Source organism: Callospermophilus lateralis, chromosome 3 (assembly GCF_048772815.1).
Source record: "Callospermophilus lateralis isolate mCalLat2 chromosome 3, mCalLat2.hap1, whole genome shotgun sequence".
In the NCBI taxonomy this organism is placed as follows: domain Eukaryota; kingdom Metazoa; phylum Chordata; class Mammalia; order Rodentia; family Sciuridae; genus Callospermophilus; species Callospermophilus lateralis.
In genome coordinates this window covers 187,205,185-187,230,412 of record NC_135307.1, presented here as the reverse complement: position 1 = coordinate 187,230,412, position 25,228 = coordinate 187,205,185, and the positions used below count along the sequence as shown (strand labels likewise).

Here is a 25,228-nt window from a genome sequence, read left to right as displayed (position 1 = left end):
CCCAAAAAAAGGACAAGATACCACAGGCTTAATAAAGTTGACAGGCACTGAATCTAAGGGGATGCCATGGAAGGAAAAAACCATATAAAAACCTTTATTTTAACATTTAAAAGGAAGTCACATATTCATTCCAACAGCTTTCCCAGGCTTGACCACCCAATAAGTTAACACAGACACTCAGGTACTTGAAGGTTGCTATACAGCTCCTTAGCAGACTCAGGGCAAAGTGGTCACTTTTCTTCACAACGAGACTCCCAGTCTGACTCCTGCAAGGCCACCTTGCCTGGTACAGCTGTGGGGACAGCTACAGGCAAAACCCGTAAAAGCAGCAGGACTTGTGGCTGCTTTCCCTCTGAAGGGTGTGGTTACTATAGTGGAGCTCTCTGGACACGTGACATTTCCCATAGTGTTCTCTTTAGGTCAAAGGCAGGTAGGTAACTCCACAGTAAGACAAGTCTCAGCAGCATGTTCCTGAAGACTATATAGCAGCCCTGGTTCAACACTTCTCTCCCTGCACAATTATGATTATTTGCTAGTTGACTCTTTGCCTTTTTGGCAATTCAGTGGCTTTGATGAATTTGCTGTGATCCAGGGGTGTTCAAGTACTTCACTTAGAGTTGGCCTCTGGCTTGGATTATGCTTCAACAGTCTTGAAATGAGGTCCCTGGCTCCCTCCGTCACAAAGTCAGGGAATGTGAATTCAACCTGGAGCACAAGTGACAACATGTCACAAACACGGGTTAGAGAGACCAAGTAGCCTAGCTATTCCAACCTTAGCTTAAAGTTCAGGCTGATAAGAAAATAATTCTAATAGTGCTGGTCCTTTTGTTCGTCTTACCCGTGATATTCTTCTGTAGGTCTCTTGGTGTGTGTTTGCCTCAAAAGGAGGCTGCCCAACTAGAAATTCATAGCAAAGAACTCCAAGGCTCCAGAGATCCACCTTCTCGTCATGCATCCGGCCTTCAATCATCTCAGGGGGCAGGTAGTCCAGGGTGCCACAGAGAGTGGTTCTCCTAAAGAATGGAGGCTCAGGTTGATGTGCTCTGGTTTTAAAATCATGGCAGCTGCTAAATCATTAATTATGCTAACACTGACTGAGCGCCCCCACCAGGCCACACCCCATGCTATTCAGGAAGCACTGTCAACCCCATTTCTGGGCAGAGCACAGAAGAGAGAGATGTGTAAGATCACATAGCTAGCAACCAAGCTTTAGCCCAAATCTGTCCAGCTACAGAACCTCTGAATAATCTAGAAGAAACTGAAAGCATCATTAAAAAAAAAAAAAAAGCTGTCTTTCAAAGTTCTCTGTAAATGTAGTTCACGTGACACCATAATCAGAAAAATACATTTAAAAAATGTAAGGGATGGTCTAGATCAAGACCAAAGAATGAAATACCATGGATGGACCTTTATTGGTTCTGATTTTTAAAAATAGCTATAGCAGGGCACGGTGGCTCACACTTGTAATCCTAGCAGCTGGGGAGGCTGAGGCAGGAGGATCACAAGTTCAGAGCCAGCCTCAGCAAGTGAGGTGCTAAGCAACTCAGCGAGATCCTGTCTCTAAATAAAAATACAAAACAGGGCTGGGGATGTGGCTCAGTGCCCCCAAGTCCAATCCGCAATACAAAGATAAAATTTCATGGACAACTGGGGAAATTCGAACATAGATAAAGATATGAACAACACTATTAATTTTCTAAGGTGTGATAATGATTGTGATTATACAGGACAATCCCTTGGTTTTTAGGTGGTGCTCAAGGATCATGATGCTGTAGCCTATTTTCAAAAAAACAGATGCAGTCAATATGGCAGTATTAAGACCTGCTGAATGGAGGCACTGGGCAGACCACCATGCTGTCCACTACCAACTCGGCCATTTCATAACAAGGTTAGGAATAAGCTAGGGGTGACAGACATGCAGCTGGGGGCAGACTATGGAGGTTCCTGTTGCCTTGAGTTGCGCTCAGCCTTGCCTGGTGTCTCGTGAGCACACAAATGTACATTCAGTGAAACAGGTATGCAGCTACCTGTGCAGATGTCTAAGCTCTCACCCCCACTGAGACTACATCAGGGGCTCTCACACAGTGGTCCACAATAACCAGGAAACTGTTATAGTTATTAACATTCAGGATGCAGGGTGACATGGCCATCAACATTTATATAAATGATCTCTTCAGAAAAAATAAGCCTTATATTTTCTGTCATGATGACACCACTGGACACATTAAGATCAAGCTAAACCCTGCAGCCTCATGAAACTACAATTCTAAGAGACTATAACAGCAGATTTAACATATGGCAGACAACAGAAATGACCTATTAAGACCTCACCCCATGTTGTCTATTTTAGGCTACACAATTTCTTTTAACTGACTTTATCTTAATAACTACCACCTGATGACTTTTAAAGTCCTCCTTCAAAGCTGACAAGCCTGAACAGTAGATATACACTTTACAATGTCCCACTCACACCAGGCGTCAAAGCTTATTTAAACCCAAATCAATTTAAAACCTGCTCTTGTTGGGCAGGTTCACCTAAGGCCCAATTGTTTTATTAGATGATGTCTCTGTTCATTTTTAAGGGGGTTAAAGAAAGGACTGTTCCTCCTGCTGACAAAAAGCAAACAGACTCTTTTATCACCATCCTCAGACATCCAGCCAAACCAATTTGGCTTTCAAAGTTCCCCAAAAAACTGCACTTTCAGCTGTAGATCTCTATACTGCTGTCTCTGGAACTTTCCTTATCTCCTTATCTGGGAAGCAACAGCATCTCCTTCCAGACATTAAGGTGGGGCTTTTCTCTACACATCTGCATCTTGCTTAGACTTGTCACATGTTGACTTGTCCATCCTCTTCATTAATCTCTAAAGACATCCAGCATCCTTAACAGTGGGCCCAGAGTGCCATATATAGCCCTACCTGGCTACAGAATAAAGTTTTCTTAAAGACAACATCTATTATCAGACCTAAATTATTTCTGGGTTGGTCACTTGCCCCAACTTAACAAAATATTTTTAGAGATTTTTGCACTTAGTATATGATCAGCCCCCAGAACTTTTGCTAAACAACTTCCACCTTTATAATGTTACATACCTGGAGGATGGAGCATGTACTGACCACCCAAAATCTGCAATCTTAAGCTCGCCAGTTGATCCAAGAAGCAGGTTCTCTGGCTTAATGTCTCTATGAATAACTCTCTTTGAATGGCAGTAAGATAGGGCGTTTGCTAATTCAGTTATGTACTATTGAAAAAAAAAAAAAAGGTATCAAACGTCTGTTTTAGGTCTTGAACAACACAATATCAGATCTTTTCTAAAAGAAAATACAACAGATTTTTAACATGTTTTGCAGGTTTTAAACACTGTAGAAGCAATAGATAAGTCTATATAAATCAATTGAACATCAAATTATTCAGTACTTAGTTACCTCTTTGCTGATACAGCTGATGTGACATTGAAAGACAAGAAAGACCGATTATGAACTATAACTACACCCCCTCATGACAATTGATGGCCTAGCTACAATGAATTAAGTAATCAATGCTGAAGAACTCAAATTAGGGATCCATGTAATTTTTTTCTTTTACATCTTTTAAGTGCAGTCAATTCCCATTTTTTAAAATCAAGATCACTCTACAACAATATAACCTGTTTGAAGATAAAAATTTACTTCAGGAGTAACAGAAAAAAATTATTCTAAACCATAAACAAACTAGACTTAAGCTCACTGGCATATCAACAATGCCATCTATGGTTTCAATGTGTCCCTCAAAAAGCATGAGTTGGAAACTTAACCCTTGATGCAACAGTGTTCAGAGGAGGGCCTAAGGGGAGATGTGTCTGGGTCATGAGGGTACCACTCTAATGAGTGGATCAATACCGAGTTGTCAATGGGCTTGAGTTCCCTCTCTTCCTCTGTTGCACTTACTCTGATGCTTTCCTCCATGGATGATACAATAAGACAACCCCAGCCAGAGCCACCAAAAAAAAAAAGTAAAAAGGGATAGGGATATAGCTCAGTGATAAAGCACTCCTGGGTTCAATCCCTAGTACCAAAAAAAAAAAAAAAAGAAACTACCCCAACCAGATGTGGGACCCTTGCTGGACTTCCCAGCCTCCAGAATTAGAATAAATTCATTATTTACACTGACCCAATCTCAGGTATTCCATTATAGCTGCATAAAATAACTAAGAAAAACTACACAATCATGCAGTATATTAATTCATTAGTCAGCATAAAAGTATGCAAAAACAATGTTATTTGTTTCCTTAAGTTTTTTTTTTTTAAATATTGTTTACTGTCAATCGACCTTTATTTATTTATATGCGGTGCTGAGAATCAACCCCAGTGCCTCAAGTTTTAAGGGGTTTTTGTTTGTTTTTGTACTGGAGATTGAACCCAGGGGTGCTTAACCACTGAGCCACATTCCCAGTCCTTTAAATTTTTTGAGACAGGGTCTCACTAAGTTACCTATGGCCTTGGGGTGTTGCTGAGGCTGATTCCCAATTTGGAATCCTCCTGCCTCAGACTCTGGAGTTGCTGGGATTAGAAAAAACTCACATGCTGAAATTTTAAATTAAAAAACTGCTTTGTGAAAGACATAGATGAGAAAAAACAAGGCATAGACTAGGAGAGAATATTTGGAAATCACATATAATAAGGGACCTGTATCCAAAACATAACAAGGAACTCTTAAAACTCAGTAACAACAACAAAAAAGTTAAAAGTGGCAGAGTTCAACAGGTGCCTCAAAGATGATATACAAGCTCAATGTCATCTGCAATTAGAAAACTGCAAATTAAAACAAGAAAATACCACTACACACCTATAGGAATGAGTAAAGTCCAAAACACCAACATCAAATGCTGGCAAGGATAAGAACCAGGAAAAGAAGAAAGCTGTCATGTCCGTGCCCCCCCCAAAATATTGATGAATCTTAAATGCTTATTACTAGGTAAAGGAAGCTAATTTTAAAAGGCTATGAGCTCTTATGGTTCCAATTATGATATTCTAGAAACAATAAAACAATAGACAGTAAAAAGCTGAGTGGTTGCCAGAGACTGAGGAAGTAGGACTGAGCAGGTGATGCCAGGTTTACTGGCTGTGAAACTCTTATACACTACATGGTGGATGTATGATGTTACACGTTTCAAAATCCACCGAACTTTATAGCATTAAAAGTGAATACTGGGCTGTATTATACCCAGCAGCTCGGGAGGCTGAGGTAGGAAGACCACAAGTTCAAAGTCAGCCTCAGAAAAATCAAGGTGCTAAGCAACTCAGTGAGACCCCGTCTCTAAATAAAATTAAAAAATAGGGCTGGGGATGTGGCTCAGGGGTCAAGTGCCATCCTAGGATATTATTAAGAATTTAAGTATATTACAAATGTATGAAACAACCTCACTGATGAGTGTAGATGGAGTATGTTGGCCTAAACTTTGGAAACAGTGTCTATAAAACAGACAAAAGAAGTTGTGTACACTACTCTAGTTGACAGCTGTTCCCATGGGTTAACTGGTTAGCAGTTTTGAAATATGCGTACATATGTAGTAATGTAGGTACACTAGACGTGTAAGTAAACGCATGGTAGACGGTGAAATCCAGGTTTCTCAATGCTGGCTTAGTGGTCCTAGATAAGGGAAGGTGGTCAGAATGATCCATGTGGTAAAAGATTGGGTAAAGATTTCAGTATGAACTCATGTTTACTTTTAGATATAAATGGGTAACTATTTAGACACAGGTATATACATGATTACTGTACACATGTATTCCCTTGTGCCCTGTCAACCAAGGTCCCAGAAGCAATGATTCCCCCCCACACCCAGTGGTACTGAGCACACCCAGCATCCAGAGCTGGAACAGTTTGTTCATCAAAATAAAGTAGTATTGGATTATAAATCAGAATAAAATAATATCCATGAGTCCTTTTATATATAATGGTTGAATATAATAAGGAAGAGCAAGCAAGTTCTCTGGTACATAATTCCTGATAATTTACCTAAATCCTTCTCCCACTCCCCACTCAATGTAGGTTTTGTGCAGCAACTTTCTTTGAAAGGATATTAGGGAAAGGGGGAAAGCGGGAGCTTCATGTGGCTACACCTGGCAAACACCTCCTGAGTTGCATGGTGTAGCCCCTCCACCGCCCCAGGTAATAGGTTATGTTAAGAGTGCGCATCCCAGGGGCTGGGGATGTGGCTCAAGCGGTAGTACGCTCGCCTGGCATGCATGCGGCCCAGGTTTGATCCTCAGCACCACATACAAACAAAGATGTTGTGTCCGCTGAGAACTAAAAATTAAATATTAAAAATATTCTCTCTCTTAAAAAAAAAAAAAAAAAAAAAAAAAGAGTGTGCATCCCAGACATGATACAAACCCACTTGCCCTCCAAGTCTTCCTCTCAAAGCCCATAGGCCCTACCCAACAATGAGAAATATTACCCAACTCTGCAAAAGCATAGACTAGTTAATGGTCACATAAATACTGGCTCATTATATGTGACAAAAGTACCATATCAATGCAAGATGTCAATAGGAGCTAGGCACGGGCACACAGAAACCTTCTACCTTCTTCACGACTATTGTGAATCTGAAGAATTTACCATTCTAAAGTAAACCATCATTTTTAAAAGATGGCAACTGTCTATACCCATTTCCACAGAAAAAACAGCTATGGAAACAAACCAGTCACAGCATTCCACCAGGTGCCTAATTTTATCTGCACACAGGGTACAGCTAAGCTCTTTTGATTTTGCCATTTCAAATGTTTGAACCTATTAAGCTACCTTTCCATTAAGAAAGAACTTATTCTACTATAACGAAAGGCAGGTTTGCATTGGAAAATAGGTATAAAGGAAACAATTAGCCTGGACAATAAATGAAAACTTACAGTAGCAGTTCTCTGCTCATCAAACTTGGAAAGTTTCTGAAGTTCTCTATAGACCGTTCCAAGCGGTGCATACTCTAGAATTAGGTAAACTCTGGTGGCATCATGAAAATAGCCATACAGCCTGAGAATATTAGGATGCCTACAACAAAAGATAAGGACTGTAACATCTGATTTCAGAGCTGACCCCAAAGTAATACCAAGAAAAACCCTCATGTAAATAAAACCAGTGGTGTTTCACACAATAGCCTGCTCCCCAACCCCACCTGAGAGTCTGAAACTATAGGCTTGCTCTAAGAAAAATACACATACACACACATTGTCATTTTACACACATTTTAAAGTATTATAGGAGCTTTAGTTCAGACTACTATTTCCTTCCTATAGGCATCACTATTCTTGAGGGGAAAATCTAGCTCAATATTATTCTACATACTAAAAGAAAAGAGCATGACATCCACTCAAAAGAGTGTCACAAGAACAGGGTGCAGTCATGGCAGCAGCCAAATGCCACAGGGCATGGGTGGCACAGCCTGTCTTGCTTGCCACATCCAGATCCCCCACCAGGTGATGGCAGGTGGAATACAGGCCAGATACTGCCAGAGTGCAAGTATTAGCACCTAATTCAAATCTGAAAAACACTGAAAGCAAAAACATCCCGCTGATCAGAGGCAACTTTTACTTAGCTCAGAAAAAAGGGTGGCAATCCTCTTAATTATCTCCCCACACACACCCACACACACACCCACACACACCTCAGCAGAAAGCCCCAGGTAAATTACTTCCTTAACAAAACATTAAATCCTCAAGTGATTTTTCAGGACAATAGCACCTAAGTATTTGGAAAATGACATATTTAATGGTTTTTCACGACACTGTGAAGCAAGCCCTCTAAAGAGAGATTTCAGCTTTTTAACCTTTAGGAACTTTAAATCCCAAAACCACTCCTCTGCACAGCAGTCTGGACACTCACCGGAGGTGGGACTGGATCTCTACTTCTCTTCTGAGCTGATGCTCCACTCCTGCTTTCTCCAGCTGAGCTTTAAATAACACTTTAAGAGCCAAAATAAACTTGCTTTGTTTTTCTCTTGCCAAATAAACATTGCCAAACTTTCCTTTACCCAGTGGGCGACCAATGTCAAAATCTTCCAAAGTCCATTGCCTTCTAAAAAGTAATTTGAACATCTTAAAGTATGAAAACAAATATTTGCTAACAACTTATCAATTAGTAGCAGACATTCCATAAATAATTTTATATTCAAAATTACTTAATATGTACCCTCAACAAGAACCAAGCCACCAATAACAAGTTGCAATCAATCATTAAACCCCAACTTCCCCAGCTGCCATTAGCTCTATGAGGCAGTATTTAGGAATGATGTTGCATTTTTAAAAGAGCAGCCCTCAATGGGAATGTCCTGGGGCTACTCCAGGCTCAGCAGTATAGACCTACCAACAACTCTAAAAACCAAATAAAAGGATAAGTAACTCCAGTGGAAGAGCACTCAGGATCCCCTGTGGTCCTGTGTCAAACCAACCACTTCCTTCTATCCTGAGGAGCTAACCCTTTCTGAGGTGGAGAGCCCACTCTAGAGGTAGACACAGAAATACTGTTGCTAATGGAAGCAGGAGGGACCCCACAGGCCAGTGGGGCATGAGAACTACTAGAGTTCAATTCTGAGAAAGGCTGTTAGGCAGCTAAAAGCAAAAAAGACTACAGTCATTCCTGGTCCAGCTCCCCCATGTTAGAGTCCAGTTCAGAGATTAAGAGCAGGTACTTAGAAAATGGGGTAGATATCACAGCCAGCCTTTTTAGTACACAACAAATGCAATAATTATATTAGTACTACAAAATACCTACAGTCACATACACATTTAACAGTTTTACAATGTGACAGTTTTTTAAAAACTTGCACTTTTAACCAGGTGTGATGGGTAGTCAGCTACTCATTAGACTGAAGCTGGAGGATCACTTGAGCCCAAGAGTTTGGGGCCAGCTAGGCAATTAGTAAGACCCCAATTCAAAATATAACAAAAACACTATATAATAATTAAAAAAGCATACACAAGTCACACACAGAGCACATGTAAGTTATACACACTGGTAACTTCTGAGGGTAAAGAAGAACTGCACATTTTCTGTAACAGAGTCGTACAAGTTTTTTCTATATTTAAAAAGCAATTTAAAAGAAAAAGCCCCTAGTAAATACCTATATGGGAAGTGGGGGAGACTTGTTTACGATTCTGGAAACATTTTTCTTCTAAATGAAGTTAAATTCTCATGAGCTGGGCACAATGGTACACACCTGTAATTCCAGCTCAGGAGGCTAAGGTGGGAGGTTCACAAGTTCAAAGCCAGCCTCAGCTATTGGAGCTGTGAGGATATAGCTCAGTTGGTAGAGTGCTTGCCTTGCATGCACAAGGCCCTAGGTTCAATCCCTAGCACCACAAAGAAATAAATAAAAATAAAAGAGCTGGGGATGTGGCTCAGTTTAAGCATCCCTAAGTTCAGTCCCAGCATTCCCCCCCCCAAAAAAAACCTCATAACTCTGCAATGAAATGATATATTTTACTAGACTAATAGTATAGAACTTGATAAATAAGAAAGCTTACTTCTTTGAGTCTTCATTTTTCTGTTTTGATGCCAGTTCCCTTTCAGGATTATTTCCTATAGTGAATAAATTAAAATCCTATTTTTAGAACTATATAGAATAAGGTTTTTTTTGTTTTTTTTTTTTTAAGAAAAGATCAAAGAACATCCACCAAAACATTAATAGTATGTCACAACTGATAATCTGGGCTTTCTTAGTTTCTTTATAGAACAATGTCTATTAAACCCCAAAGGATTCCCACCATGAGGTCTGTACAAAATGAGTAACAATGTATACAGTTAGGCCTTCCAGTAATAATTTAAAGACAAAGAATATCCAAATTTCCATTGAAGTCTCAGTTTACAGTGAAGAGTTTCTAGAGAGTCTTTCCACCCATGACAAACTGTGGCCTTGTCACTGCCTCATTACATGGAGCCATCCAGCGTCAGTACAGTACATCTCAATCATCAACAGCATGCAACAAAACATAAGACAGCCACCCTCCTTCCAAGGTGAAATATAGAAATACAGCAAGCAGTTGCAAAGCAAGAAATTAGAGTCACCATTTCATTAGCTGTGAAAACACAGGACATTTCAGCTGTCTTGCTCCAATACCTCAACCCTTCTCAGCACAGTATGCTCCACTCAGGTGTTGGAATGCAGGTCCACACTGCAATGACCGTAGGAAGCCAGAATGTGCCACGCAAGACACTTCTCTGACAGATTTCAAGCTGCTATTTTGGGGAAGCAGCAGACAGAAAAGCTCTGAAAAGCTAAGCTTTCCTAAGAGCAACGCACATCTTTAACTCAAACTGACATAGGAAAGCACCTGCTAGAGGAAGAATCTGGGAGCAAGGCCATCACCTAAGAGACTTTCTACCAGCTAGCAGCACAGCCCAGGCTCCCCATGCTTTCACCTCCCTGCCCTCTGTGGCCTGGCACTGCCTCCCTCCTCCCAGAAGCCCTGGGCATCCACTACATTCTGCAGCTCAAGATGCAATGTAAATGTCAATCCTCTGGCCCTTGAAGCTCATACTTGATTCCCGGGCAATACATGGAATTAAAAAGGCTTTTCTTGGGCTGCAGTTTGGTAGAGCGCTTACTTGGCACATGTGAGGCCCTGGGTTCAATCCTCAGCACCACATAGATAAATAAATAAAAGTATTTTGTTTTAAATGGCTTTTCTCCCGTTAATCTGTCTACTGTCAGTATATTTTACAGATCCACTTACCAAACCTTCTGAGGGTGGACAAGTTCTTTTTCTTCCCTACACCATCATCCCTAACTCCTTCTTACTCATCTTTCAGGCCTATCACCCAATTCTCTCAGTCAGCATCCTAAATGAGCTCTTAAATTTATTGGCACCTCTCCCTCCTGGCTGTCTTTGCGTAAGTTAACTACTTCCGAGTCTTAGCTTCCTTCTCTATGAAATGGAGTTAACAACTTTGGCTACCTTCATGAAGTAGTTATGAAGTCTGATAAGACAACATGGGTGAAGGAGTCATTTGTCTCAGAGCCTGATGTTAACACTCAACTGCTGATAAATAATAACTGTTGGCATTCACCCTGCTCCACCCTACTCGGATCACTGCCACCCTGATTTCATCCTTCTTCCTACCTGGGAACCCTGGGTCCAGCATTGCTGCTCTCCAATTCACACAATACCTCCCAAGGAAGCTTTCTTAAAGGCTTACCAGTCCCATCTCTGCTCAAACCTTCAGTATCACCAAGCGTGGGCAGCACACACCTATAATACCAGCTACTCGTGAAGCTAAGGCAAAAGGATCGCAAGTTTAAGGCCAGCCTGCGCAACTTAATGAGTCCCTACCTCAAAATTAACATTTTGAAAATGGGCTGGGGACTTAGCTCAATAGAGAGCATTTGCCTAAGTATGAGCAAGGCCCTGGGTTCCATCTCCAGTACCACAAAAACCTTCAGTAGCTTCCCAGTGGATGAAATGAAGCCCCACCCCCTTAATAGTAGCAGCAGTGCCCCCATGTGACCTGACCCATCATACCTGTGTGCCTCTATTCTGCTTCTCTGGTATTTCCCTCCACATGCCCAAACTTTACATTTCCAGTTCCTCAAATGTATCTGCTATAAATACCCAACTTCCTATTAATAAGCAATCAAGAGAACATGGGATTGGCACTATCCCTGGATGCCCAACTCTTCAAGAGGATGGGAAACTTTCTGTATTAGCATAGACATTTTACTTGAATGTAGACATCTTATTTTCTACTCATTCTCAATAGATATGATGTAAAAGACAGGGCTCCAAATAATGACTTCAATGAAACTCAAAAGCTAGCTTACCAGGCCCTGATGGCTGGGACTGCTCACTCTTCTGGGTGTTGTTCACTGGCCGGGAGACAGGACGAGGTATACTGGCTGCCTGCAATTGCTTCTGTCCCAGTTTCTGACTGGAGACGAGTTTTTGTGCGTGCAAAGGAACACGCTGGGAAGAATTTGAAGGACACAAGATCCGCTGAGCCTGGCCACTGCTTATAGACAACGGGTTCTGAGAAGGAATATGCTGAGTGACCAGAACACGTTTTGGACCTTCACCATGTGGAACTGTAGCCTGGAATAGGAAGGAAACAAGCTTTATGGTCTTCAGAATAAAGGTTGGATGTTTTGAGAATTCCGGAGTTTCCTAGCACAGCAAAATAATGAATAGCACTGATAATAAATGGAAGGGAAAGGCTATTTTAATGAGCATTTCCACAGGAATGAAAATGGTTGAAAGAGATAACTGAATACTTCCTATCCTAATTCCTCACCCCCCAACCAAAAAAAAAAAAAAAAAAACTCATTCCATTAACACATGTTCATTAATTAAACTTCCATCTACTGAGGGGAACACTAAATATTTTCTAAAAATCCTCAATGCCTTGGAAATATACTCCATAAACTGCTTTCAAAACCAAACACAAGGGGCTGGGGATGTGGCTCAAGCAGTAGCGCGCTCGCCTGGCATGCGTGCGGCCCGGGTTCGATCCTCAGCACCACATACAAAGGTGTTGTGTCCGCCGAGAACTAAGAAATAAATAATAAAATTCTCTCTCTCTGTCTCTTTAAAAAAAAAAAAAAAACAAACACACACAAAAATTCCAATCCATTAAAATCATTTTGAGGTCTGGGCTGTAGCTCAGTGGTCAAGCGTTTGCCTCTCAAGTGTGAAGTACTGGGTTCGATCCTCAGCACCACATAAAAATAAATAAAGATACTTTGTGTTCATCTACAACTAAATAAATATTTAAAAAATAAAATAAAATCATTTTGATAATACACGTTTAGGAAAAAAGACTGTCCAACAATGTTTATCTTCAAGCAAAGTCTAAATTTTGTTACACACCAGACTTTCCACAATAAATTTATTACTATTATTTGCCAATGTTTTATTTTCCAAGTGCTTACAAACATAGGCTCTTCAAAAGTTATTACTAAAATGTGTTTATATACCTGTGTGAAGTGTAACAGTTAACTCTAAAACCCTGAGCTAATCACACTAAATTGATGGAGTGGGTGAGATTTACTCTAACTCCAACAGCCCTTCTAAAACCAAGGGCCTCGGGCTGGGGATGTGGCTCAAGCGGTAGCGCGCTTGCCTGGAATGCGTGCGGCCCGGGTTCGATCCTCAGCACCACATACAAACAAAGATGTTGTGCCCGCCGATAACTAAAAAATAAATATTTTAAAAAATAAATAAGTAAATAAATAAATAAAACCAAGGGCCTATGCAGAGACAAGAAACCTCAAAGCCCATCACCAGTTCATCAGCCTGAATGCTCCAGAGAGGGTGCTCAAGAGTTCAAATGCAAGCCAATTACTTCTGAAGGAAGCACCCACAACACACTAGACTGCAGGCAAATCCAGGAGTGCAACAGGGAGCTAAAGTCACAACCCAAAGTAAAGCTGAGAAAAATTTCAGATGCCAGCCTAATCTCCACGTGAGTTTTATAAATATGATTGCAAACTATTCAATTTACCTTAACAGGCCCTGAAACACAGTTTTCTTTAGATCTGTCCATGATGCCTGCAAAGAAAAAGAACAACCTTTAATAACAGCCTCCTGCTCCAAAGTGTTGTGCTAGGCAGTTACAGCTGTCCACGAAAGGCCTCCACACACATCTTTATATTTCATCCCAATGAAGATGATGAGGGAAGACTTCTCTCATCTGACACACATGTACAGGCGTGTGGCTTTTCTCGACAAGCCAACCCCTCCCTCCCCCATACATTGCATGTCATCCCATCCCTTCAAGCACTCTTCACTCCTGGATTTGACTTCCTGCTCTAATGGATCACTTCCTTCCATGCACAGCCAGCTGTAATTCCTGCTATCTTAGAAGCCCCTCTTACCCCAGAGCTGCCTCAAGCCACAACCCCATTACTCACTTCTCCTTCCAACAGCAAAGCTCCCTCATCTCTATTTCTCACCCTCCCCGAGTCCATTCCCCACTAAGCTTTTTTATCTTTGCCACTTTAAGGGTTCATGGCTGAACCCTAGCACTGTCAAAGCAAATAATTCCACCTTCATCTGCATCTTAGCAGCAGCTGGCTTTGTGGCTCACCTCTTCCTACTCCCTGCTGTTAAGGTTCAGGTTTATCTCCCACCTCACTAGCTGTTTTTTACCCTTCTTTACTGGTTTGGCCTCATTTTCTCCCAAACTGTGCTGTCTGGGATGATCCAAGAATGAGTATCCTCTACTTCTACCCTTTTAATAGAGACCTTCATCCTATGCCTCAGCTCTAAATACCTCTTAATAGAGGTATCCTAATGGATAACTCAAAATGCATCTTCTGCCCTAATCTCTCTTCTGACTGCTGGACTCAAATATCCAAGTACCTGCTTAGGACCTCCCAGAACTGTCTGACAGGCATCTTGATACTAATGCATCCAAAAGGCAACCTCTTCTCACCCCTCCACACTCCTTTCTCCTCTCTGCTCATGGAGTACCCTGAGCTCAAGCCCAGCACTACTATCTACACAAACTACTTACTACCTACACACACTACTTACTACCTACACACACTCCCAAGGTGAGTTCACACGATCTCCTTGTACCACCCACAGGCTGAGGATGCCCAAATACCCATCTCCAGCACAGACCTTTCTCTAAACTCCAGATTTAGCTTATCTACTTTCTACTCACCATCTCCACTTGGTTAACATCTCAATTTTTTTTTTTAAAGAGAGAGTGAGAGAGAGAATTTTTTTAATATTTATTTTTTAGTTTTCGGTGGACACAACATTGCTTGTATGTGGTGCTGAGGATCGAACCAGGGCTGCACACATGCCAGGCGAGCGTGCTACCGCTTGAGCCACATCCCCAGCCCAAACATCTCAATTTTAACATATCCAAAACTGATGTTTTGATCCCTCTCACAGACATCCCCATCTCAGCTGATGGCAAATTCGTTCTGCCAGCTGCTCTGGATGAAAGCCTTAGCATAACCCTTTCTGTAGTTACTTTTCTCTCAAACCCCATACCTAAATCCATTAGCATACTTTGTAGGCTCTACCTTCAAAACTATCACTGCTTACCATCTCTACTGTTACTATCTGCTTTAACCATAATTTTGTCCCCTGGATTACTTGCAAGATAACTCCTAATGATCTCCCCACTTCCACCCTTGCTTCACTATGGTCCACTGATCCCATCAACGTGAAACATGTTAGTCCTTGGTACAGAAGTCCCCATGGTTCCCCAGCTTCATAAAAACAATGCAAACTCTTACATGGCACAGAGAAGCCTATGAACTCATAAAATGTGGATCCTGACCACCTGACTTCCTTTGTCCACTGCATATCAGTCACACAAAGCTTTTCTTCAAAGGTGTCTCCTGGCTCAAGGCCTTTGAACTTCCTGTTCCTTTTACCTCTTAATTTCTTTCTCCACATGTTTAGCTTACTCCAGTTCATTCGGATCTTTGCCCAATGCTTCCTTACTGAATAATCTTATGGTTCTCCATAGCCCTTAACATCTTATATCATCATGTGCATCTGTTTACTGCCTATTTCCCCAGACTCAGATATCCTTTGTTACAGCTCAGAAACTCCACAGAAATAAGTCCCATGAGAGCAAGAGCTTAGTCCTATTGTGTTCACTGTTGCCAGCCTAAACCTAGAATAGCATCTAGCATACAACTCACACTCCAGTGCTTTGGGAATGAACCAATTCACTGAAAAAGGAAATCAATAATAAGAGTCAGGCACAAATACCTATCTAATAGAAGAAATACCAAAGAAAGCAGAAAAACCTTCTTGACCTAGGTGTTCTCTTTATTCTAGAATCCAATCAGAAAGCATTCCCCATTCCCAGAGTTTCATATCCACTTTACAAATAATACCTCCACAATGAAGACAGCAACTGGACTAACAAGCCCAGAGCCTTTATATAAAACAGTGGATTAGTAAGTTATAAAAAGGAAACTCATGTTTGTGCCAAGCAAATGTTATTTTTTTTTTCCCACAGAAGCTCTAGGCTTTCTTCACTTTCCCTAATAATTACAAGCAGCAGACTAATGAGATCACATATGCTCAAGGCCTTTTAGTCAACATTCTTCTTGAAGTACAGACATTTGTTCAAATTTATTTTCTTTCACAGTTAGATGAATAAGCATAATGGAATAATATTCTGATCCACAATTCCCCACTACTCTTCAGGTGATTCAGATCTGCAACCCGATTCAGGAATCACATGACCAATGACCTTCACAGGCCCAGGCAGTTAAAACTAGAGGTTTACTAATGTGCAGAGGAAAATATTAACAGCTCAGCGGGTTTCATAATCCTTTTTTTCCTCCTTCAGACCTATGGATGTCTTCAGAGATGAAGGGGAGGGACAAAGAAGTGTATATCTTGCCCAAGAGCCTTTATTCAAGGGAACAAGGAGGTTAAGGAGGAAGTGGAGACATGAAAAGTCGAGGGCATTAGCTCCCTCTGCCTCCCCGGATGTCTGTTATCTGGGTCCCAGTCTTCATTTTAACATCCCCCCAGAATTAGCATGCAAGGGCTGCGCTACTAGCTCTCAATGTAAGAATCCCCTGGAGGGCTTGTTAATGACACGGGAATCCCACCCCGAGATTCTGATTACGGCGCCTGCAGTGGGCTCTAGTTTTTGACCAGGACTCTGAGAAGACCCCACATGCACCCAGGTCTACAGCAGGGGAGGCCGAACCAGGCCAGCCTCTGCGAGGTCCCCCTAGTACTGCCCTCCTTCATCCAGCCAGCAGGACAACGGACCTTCCAGCTCTTCTACTGAAGTGGCCCCGCTAAAGCTCAACCCTATTCGCTTCCTTCGCAAGCCCCACCGCGGCTGCCGGGTATCTTCCCAGCTCGCAGACTCCCAGTCCCACGACGGCGAAGGCTGTCTCTTCTTACCAGGTCTCCACCGGCACAAAACCCGGGCAGAAAGCCCAACCCAGACACCCAATCCGCTTCCACAGTCAGCGGGAAACCCAGCAGCCGCGTCCCTCGGCGCTCAGCCGCGGGAGCGGGAGGACAGGCTGGGGAGGCGGCCGGCCCAACGGGAGAACACCCCGGCCCTGGTCCGCAGCCCTAGTCCACCGCACCCAGCGGGCCCTCCCTGCCCACCCTACCCACCAGCAGGATCACGCCTCCGACCCCGGGCCGCCGAGTCCTCCCTAGAGCTCAGCCGTTACAATTCAAAGGTTCTTCTTTTTAAAGAAGAGTTAAACCCTCTAATCCGAAAGATGATTGGCTTAAGCCAGGGTGAGGCTGCTTTGTGATTGGTTGACAACAAACGCGACGACTTGACCCACGTTACAAGACGCAGGAGGCGCGCAGGCGCACTTGCGCGTGAGATTACGGAAGTGGTGGAGCCAACGGCGCGCCAGACCCGGGGCCGTTCTAGCGTCCATGGTGCTCTCTAGGCTGTGGCATTTGTTCGTGAGACAGCAGCCCCTTGGTGTCAAGGTTGTCGCATAGAAGATACTGTCGGAGGAGGCGAACGAACGTGCCAGTAAGTAAGATGGCGAGAAGGGCAGGAGAGAATGGGACCGATCGATAGCGCAGCACTCGGCGTGGCGCCCTTTGCGCGTGCGCAATGAACGTGCGCGCCGAGCGATCCATTGGGCAGGGTTCGCGCCTCCATCTTTCTTGGAGAGAGCGGGAGACCGAGAAAGCCGTATCAGCGGGTACGGAGATGCGGGGACACGGGGCGAGCGGCCGGTGCGGTCGGCTGGGGCCTACAGAGGGTCACGTGAAGGACTGGGCGGGCAGGGCGAGAGCGAACGGGAGACGTGCGCCCGAGTTCTGCGTGCTGAGTTGCCCGACCGGGCCTGCACACCCTTTCTCCCCGGGCCTCGCTCTCGTCGCGACCCGGGCCTCCGTCCGCCTCTGTTTCCCGGTGCTCGCGGCGCGTTCGGCTAGGGGCCCCTGCGTCCTCGGCTCGGTCCGCTTCCTGGCCGGTGATCGCCGATCCTGGCCCGGAGTCTCCTGTCCTCGTGCCTCAGTGTCCCCACCTGCGAATTGGAGGAGATAAACAGGTTTCCCCAGCCCTCTAGCGAACGTTCAGGAGGAGCTGAGAAGTGGGGCTTGGGCGCTTTTTATTCTTTTTTAAAATCTCTTTGTTCACCCCCCACCCATGGCCGGAGTTAAGAGAGAATAGTGTAGTGATTAAGTTGTGGGCCCTGGAGTGGGACAGCTCTGAAGGCCGCTCCAACCTTGGAAGAGTTACTAGCCACACTTTACTTTGAATGGTGTCCTTTGCTATTTGAGCTCATTTCATCAACTCTTTTGTACTCTAATATCGTCTGCACAAATGTACTTTTACACTTGTATTTGCGTTATTTTTCAATACATTGAATGCTTTCATTTAATAAATCAGTGTCTATAAACTGCCTTGCACGATATCTGGCAAGTAGGAAATACGTGATAAATGTTGTTATTGACACCTAACACTGTGCAAGAACTCAGGCCCTGAGCCTACTTTTATTCTGTTACTGTCTCCAGACACCTGCAACCTTCTGATCTGTGCAAGCATTCACATACATATATTGGTATTTGATAATCAAATTTTTTTATCATTGGAGTCTTCTTGCATAAATAAAAAACCTCCACCTGTGGTTTGTTTCATTTTTAAAGACTGAAGGAGAACTTGGGCATATGTAAATGAACCTATGAGTGCACAGTATGCTATTCTTTTCCATTTTTGTAGTTGTTATGGCCCTCTTATTGGCAATGTTTCATTAAGCAGTTTACCCTTGAATCTTAACAAATTAGTCAATTTTGTTTCTTTTTATATTACAATAGCTTTTTTTTTTTTTTCCTTCAGATACTGGCTTACTACCTAAATTATCTAAGTGTAGTAATAAGCTCATTTGCCTTAAAACAGGTTTTAAGAGTGAACATTACAGCCAATAGTAAACACAACTCAGCTGTGGAAACAGTGCATTCAACAGAATAGCAGCTGTCTTGCCTATTAACAGAAGAAATGGAAGATTTTAGGATAGTAACAAAGAGTAAAAATCATAGGTGGATAGTGTGGCAGAGAAGAAAAGTTGCCGGTGGATTCTGCTGCAAATATTGGCTAACATTAACTTGAATAGTTTATGTATGCCAAGCCCTGAGCTCAGTGCATTATATGCACCATCTCATTTGACCTCTAGTAATTTATGTAACAGCTGAGAGACCTGAGCTCAAAAAAAAAAATAAGGTTACTAACTAAAGAAAATACAGCTAGTAGAGCTGGGATTTAAACCCTGCAAGATTATTTGACCAAAGAATCCTGGATTACTTATGTGATTTACTAGTGCCTCCACGCTTCACCATCCACCTTGTTTTCTTGCAGCTGAGAAACGGTTCTCTACTCCAACATGTACAGAACCAAAGTGGGCTTGAAGGACCGCCAGCAGCTCTACAAGCTGATCATTAGCCAGCTGCTCTATGATGGCTACATCAGCATTGCTAATGGCCTCATAAATGAAATCAAGCCTCAATCTGTCTGCGCACCCTCGGAGCAGCTCCTGCATCTCATCAAACTAGGTATCTTATGTATGCAAATTTATAGATCCCATACTTAAGTTTTAGATGTTTTCCCACAGCAGAATTTTTTGAGAGTATTCCTATTTAGTTATGATCTCTAATAGGTATTAAATACTGCTAGACACTGAAAGGGTAAAGTGCAGTCCAGATCATGGAGACTTCAGGCTGGTTCTAATGCATTTGTACACATGAACTAGAGCACTCTATTGACTTCCTTTAAATCTCAGCTCAGATGGCATCTCAGATTCCCCTTTACCCCGTTTAAAATAATTCCTGAATGCACAGTATGCTATTCTTTTCCATTTTCCTCATACCTCCCTAATTACTCTGCCTCAATAATTCTATTTCTTTCATGACAGATTTACTGTTTATTTATAAGTTCTTTCATTGTTTTGAGGTTGTTTTCTTGGCAGTTCTCACATTTTCATTCCCTAGCATTCACAAATAAAGACTGCAAGCTCTATAAAGAACAGAAGAACCTTGTCTTCTTCATCCATTTATCCTGAGGCCTACCTGACATTTAATAAGATGTTTAATTATCAAACATATTGTTCTCTTTGGCTTGGTGAAGCCAATTGTGACAGTTTATCCTGAGGAAATAAAAGAGGATAAACTAAAATGCAACTATTAATATACTATTATTTATAAAGTTTTAAATGTCCATAAAATTAGATGCAACAATGTAATAATGTTGTAGATGAATGTTTATTAGCTCAGACAGGGTTTTATTCTTTGTGATTTAATGGACAATATAGCACACAGTGCCAGTCTATTTTTGTTTAAAAAAAACAAAACTATTTTGTTCATGGGGAAAGAACCAGAAGAAGTCAGACCAAAATGTTCACAATAATATTTGCAAAAATTTGAGATCATTATTATTTTCTTATTTGTATAGTTTTTCTTATATAAATAAGTGTATTGTTTATGTGATGTATGTGGTTATTTTTAAATTTAAAATGTATATTCTGAACCGACTTTAGTTGATTTAGCCTACATTCTTTCAAAACCATTTCACTAATGGTTAACACTCTAGCTGACTACTTTGTATCTGCAACTAACAGATATCAACTTTAAAAATATTACATTTTAAAGGGAAAAAGATGGATGATTTAACTACAGAACTGCTAGTTTATTGGGTTTCTATAGCTGTGGTTATAGTAGTATACTTTGGAGGCAAGAACCTAGGGAGTTGACTTTGGTTGTGGGGGCCTTTTCTTGCTCCAGCCCAGTGTTGAGAACCTTGGACAGCATGGCAGGGAACATAATTTTGTAAAGGTTTGGGTGTCATGCAGCCCACAGAAATTGTAAGTTGATGTTGGTGCATCTTCAGTTTTGGATCCAGAACTTTGTCTTGGCATTTAATTTTTTTTTCATGTTTTTAATTTTGATTTCTTCTAGGAATGGAAAACGATGACACAGCGGTTCAGTATGCAATTGGTCGATCAGATACAGTTGCCCCTGGCACCGGGATTGACTTGGAGTTTGATGCAGATGTTCAGACAATGTCCCCAGAAGCTTCTGAATATGAAACATGCTATGTCACATCCCATAAAGGACCATGCCGTGTAGCTACCTATAGTAGAGATGGGCAGTTGATAGCTACTGGATCTGCTGATGCTTCCATAAAGATACTCGACACAGAAAGAATGTTGGCCAAAAGTGCTATGCCAATAGAGGTAAAAACCCCAGTAGTGTACTCACCATTTGCCTTGTGTTTCTCATTCTCAAGAAAGCAAGCAATGATTTAAGCTAGCTCTGATTTACTATAGCTGTGGATTGTATGCAGATTCTGTACGTTGAGTGTCTCTACTTTTTTTTTTTTTTTTTCATCTAGGTCATGATGAATGAGACTGCACAGCAGAACATGGAGAACCACCCAGTCATTCGAACACTCTATGATCACGTGGATGAAGTCACATGTCTCGCTTTCCACCCAACAGAACAGATCCTGGCATCTGGTTCGAGGGATTACACCCTTAAATTATTTGATTATTCCAAGCCATCTGCAAAAAGAGCCTTCAAATACATTCAGGTTAGAAATATTTGGAAGAGAGCTTTACATTTTTTTCTAAACATAGGGAGCTATTGAACAACTCTTCTCTCTGTTTTTTAAAGTAGTCTCTCCATGTCATTCTATAAAACAAGTACAGCAACTGACATACATTCTGGATGGCACAAGAATCAGATTCCATTGGTACATAGTTCATATGCTGCCATGTGCCTGCTTACTCTGGCTGGTCAGGACCAGTCACAGTTCATGGGACTGGGATTCAGAATCCAGATCACTCTTTACAGGTTGCAGATTCCTATTAAAAACTAATCTACTATCTCCCATATAACTTATAGGAAGCAAAAAACAATACAGAAACTATCAGGTGTTTATTGAAATCATGACATTTGGCACTGTATTTTGAATGTGCATTGCAGAAACACTGCGGCTCTAGTACTGACGTCCATCTTCCCATAATTGAACTTTATTTTTTACTCAATAGTTACGGCTCTGAAGCAAATCAAAGTTGTTATTTTAAGTGCATTTATCTTCAGTAACCATGTAGGTTTCAGAATCTCTGCTCAAAAAAAAAGATTTAATATGTCCCAGAGAGTACTTTTATTCCTTCTGATACATATGTAATAAAAATCCCCTGGATTTAATGTTCACCAATTGGTCACTTAAGTTGATGTCTGTCATTCCAGGAAGCTGAAATGTTGCGCTCCATCTCTTTTCATCCTTCGGGAGACTTTATACTTGTTGGAACTCAGCACCCAACTCTTCGCCTTTATGATATCAACACCTTTCAGTGTTTCGTCTCTTGCAATCCTCAAGATCAGCACACTGATGCTATATGTTCTGTCAATTACAATCCCAGTGCCAATATGTATGTAACTGGTAGCAAGGACGGCTGCATCAAATTATGGGATGGTGTTTCAAATCGATGCATCACAACTTTTGAAAAAGCACATGATGGAGCCGAAGTCTGTTCTGCCATTTTTTCCAAAAATTCTAAATACATTCTTTCAAGTGGAAAAGACTCTGTAGCTAAACTTTGGGAAATATCAACAGGACGAACACTGGTCAGATACACAGGTATGTGAGTAGTTGGTTTTAATGTTTCTGTAGCATTTTACTGTTTCCAGAATTCTTAGATCTTTGCAGTAGAGCAACACGATAGTATGCATTGAACAGGGCAGATGTTATCCTTTTTTAGGTAAGAGCAAAGCAAGGCTTAAAAGGTTAAATCAGCCAAGGCTACAGTTGGAGGTGAGGCAGAACTAGGAACAAAATCGTGGTTTAACAGCTTTGCTCTTCTCAGTACTTTACAGTTTAAATGAACTAGGTCTAGGTTCCATGCAGGTAACATTTGAGAACCTGGTGGTCCATTTGTAGACTGACTTGCCCCACACCCACAAAAATGTCAATGCAGACCAGAGGGAAAAACTGCAGCTAGTGGATCTCAGTAATGGTATGCACTAGGGAAAGAAGAGCTAGAAGGGAAAATCTTGCCCTATTCCTGAGAAAGCAGAGGTAGCCCCCAAATAAGAACACGCATGCACTCTCAACACAGAAAATGGGCTGTTCAAACAGAAAAACAAAAGTAAACTTGTAGAATCCTCACTAATTTGTGTCACTCTCATGGGTAACAGGTGTGTCTGTATTTTCTTTTTTTATTATAAATTTGTTGCAAGTCATCCCATTGATAGTCATTAGAAGAGAGTGAATGTTAAAATATTGTGTCTAATTCTTCCATTTCTATAGCAGCAAAGACTGTTTTTTGGTTGAGAACCTTGAGGAACTCAATTGGTTTTCTCTTGAGGTTTGTGTCATACAGTAGAATCACCATGACTGTATAGCTCAGAAAGCTTTTTAAAAAAAAAAAAAAAAAAACCCTCTTGCACCTTGGAAAAGAAAATCAAAGATCTGTTGGTTGAGCCACTAGGGTGCAGCATGACCTTCCTCATGTGTCTCATAGTAACTGGTGTTTGCTTCCCTGCCATCTTTCTGGCCCCTAGCGTTATATACAACTAGCAAGTCTGTGGAAGAGCCATTAAAATTTTTGGTGACTTCACTGAAATACTTTTATACAAAACTATTTCTAAAATGTATCTTATTACTATTGAAGAACTGTGTGCTTGTTGCAAAAAGGAGACCAGAAATGACCAGAGAATATGTTGAAGGCCTTCTGCCCCTTCCCAGGAGTGCAGCGCATCCACACAGACACCAGGCTGCTGACAAAAACTTGGGTTTATGAATGTTTGGATTTCATGATGATAATGTGGCAAACTGGCTTGTTTTAGGTGAAAATTTGTTTTTTTTCAGAAATGCTATTCTGTTGATTTTATATGCAATTCCTCTATTTTTGCTAATTTACAGGTCAACACCCCATCCTATCAGTGCATATGACTTATATTTAGTTTTGATATTTTTGTGAGAATTCAAAGTGCTCTTGAAATAGTGAAAGGAAAAACTATTCTGACAACATTAGAAATTTGAGACTTAACACTGAACAGTTATAAAAGTTGGACATAGTATATGCATATATCAAATGGGCCAATAGTCTTAATCTATAAAGAGATCTTAGATGAACCACACCTGACAGGAAAGGAACCAAAGGAAATGGAGCTGTTTTATAGAAGTTTAAAAAATAAAAAGTGTCCCATAGTATAAATGACCAACTTATTATCAGCCCAAGAAGTGAAGGACTTTATTGATGGAGAGTCAGGATTGTTGTATAGACGGTGGACCTAAAAGTGATTTTCATACAATTTTTTATTTCAAAGTTGGTAGAGATATATTATTTTAACAGTTTTTAAATGCTCTTTATACATTGAAAGTATTAGAATATTCCCAGGGTCTGAGATGTAAACTTGGTTTGCCATCCCTTAGTCCACAGCCCTTAACCTCTTGGTTTCTGTGGCAGGTGCGGGTCTGAGTGGACGGCAGGTGCACCGGACACAGGCTGTCTTTAACCACACAGAGGACTATGTGTTGCTGCCTGATGAAAGGACGATCAGCCTCTGCTGCTGGGACTCCAGGACAGCTGAGCGGAGGAACCTGCTGTCTTTGGGGCACAACAACATTGTACGCTGCATAGTACACTCACCCACCAACCCCGGATTTATGACATGCAGTGACGACTTCAGAGCCCGGTTTTGGTACCGGAGATCAACCACCGACTGAGCCACCTTCATTACTAGGGTTCTTGTCTCTAGGACTCTGCCTTCCTCCCCTGTGTCCTGTCACCAGCTTCCGTAGTAAGTCATTGCACCATCTTTGACAGTTGTGCTGCCAGCTCTGTCTGCATCCTTCTTGGATTTGTACAAAAGAATCTTTTTTTACCTTGATGTAGAATCATGGTGGAAAAAGTTGGGAACACAGATCTGTGCAGTTATTCTACATTCACTGATTATTACAGTGTGACTTTCACCGATTTTGTAAATACAGGACTTGCCATTTCTTTGGAATCTCTTGATCATTTGGAGAAGGATAAAATATTAAAGTGCTTTCTAGATTTCAAGTGAATCTGTCATGAGGAATTTTCATTTGGTACTTTGTCAACTTCTATGCCTCTTCCACTACACTCTGTATCTTTCCTTCCCAGATACATTGGCATGCGAGTAGCCATGTGGCTCTGAGGATCCAGAGTTTGTGCCGTGATGAACCATTTTTGAGACACTCGGTTCTATCATAAAATGACGTTATTCTGATAATAAAGCTCACATATGCAACTTCAGAGTTACA

The 25,228-nt window shown here is 41.6% G+C and overlaps 2 protein-coding genes across 3 annotated transcripts; one reads left to right on the top strand and one right to left on the bottom strand.

Annotated features, from left to right (window-relative positions):
• Positions 1–98: 98 nt before the first annotated feature.
• Positions 99–17,155, bottom strand: Aurka (aurora kinase A). Its single transcript, XM_076851925.1, has 9 exons — positions 17,089–17,155; positions 13,469–13,515; positions 11,793–12,060; positions 9,499–9,553; positions 7,859–8,050; positions 6,889–7,027; positions 3,094–3,242; positions 839–1,013; positions 99–705 (listed from the first exon to the last, which is right to left on the bottom strand). The coding sequence occupies exons 2-9, from the start codon at positions 13,508–13,510 to the stop codon at positions 526–528; spliced, it is 1,200 nt and encodes a 399-aa protein (XP_076708040.1). The 5' UTR covers positions 13,511–13,515; positions 17,089–17,155; the 3' UTR covers positions 99–525.
• Positions 17,156–17,319: 164 nt separating this feature from the next.
• Positions 17,320–25,004, top strand: Cstf1 (cleavage stimulation factor subunit 1). Of its 2 annotated transcripts, none has more exons than XM_076849152.1 (6): positions 17,320–17,467; positions 19,298–19,491; positions 20,890–21,167; positions 21,326–21,523; positions 22,186–22,576; positions 24,408–25,004. In XM_076849152.1, the coding sequence occupies exons 2-6, from the start codon at positions 19,323–19,325 to the stop codon at positions 24,665–24,667; spliced, it is 1,296 nt and encodes a 431-aa protein (XP_076705267.1). In that variant the 5' UTR covers positions 17,320–17,467; positions 19,298–19,322; the 3' UTR covers positions 24,668–25,004. The 2 variants fall into 2 exon arrangements, with proteins under 2 accessions (XP_076705267.1, XP_076705266.1); XM_076849151.1 differs by lacking the exon at positions 17,320–17,467 and adding an exon at positions 17,562–17,642.
• The last annotated feature ends 224 nt before the right edge of the window (positions 25,005–25,228 follow it).

Coding starts and splice junctions, on each gene's coding strand:
- Aurka (XM_076851925.1), bottom strand. CDS start 13,510: ATGGACAGATCTAAAGAAAACTGTGTTTCAGGGCCTGTTAAG. Junction 7,028..7,858: donor GAGATCCAGTCCCACCTCCG/GTGAGTGTCCAG, acceptor CTTTTGTTGTAG/GCATCCTAATATTCTCAGGC. Junction 3,243..6,888: donor ATGAGCAGAGAACTGCTACT/GTAAGTTTTCAT, acceptor TTTTTTCAATAG/TACATAACTGAATTAGCAAA.
- Cstf1 (XM_076849152.1), top strand. CDS start 19,323: ATGTACAGAACCAAAGTGGGCTTGAAGGACCGCCAGCAGCTCTACAAG. Junction 19,492..20,889: donor CCTGCATCTCATCAAACTAG/GTATCTTATGTA, acceptor GATTTCTTCTAG/GAATGGAAAACGATGACACA. Junction 22,577..24,407: donor AACACTGGTCAGATACACAG/GTATGTGAGTAG, acceptor TTTCTGTGGCAG/GTGCGGGTCTGAGTGGACGG.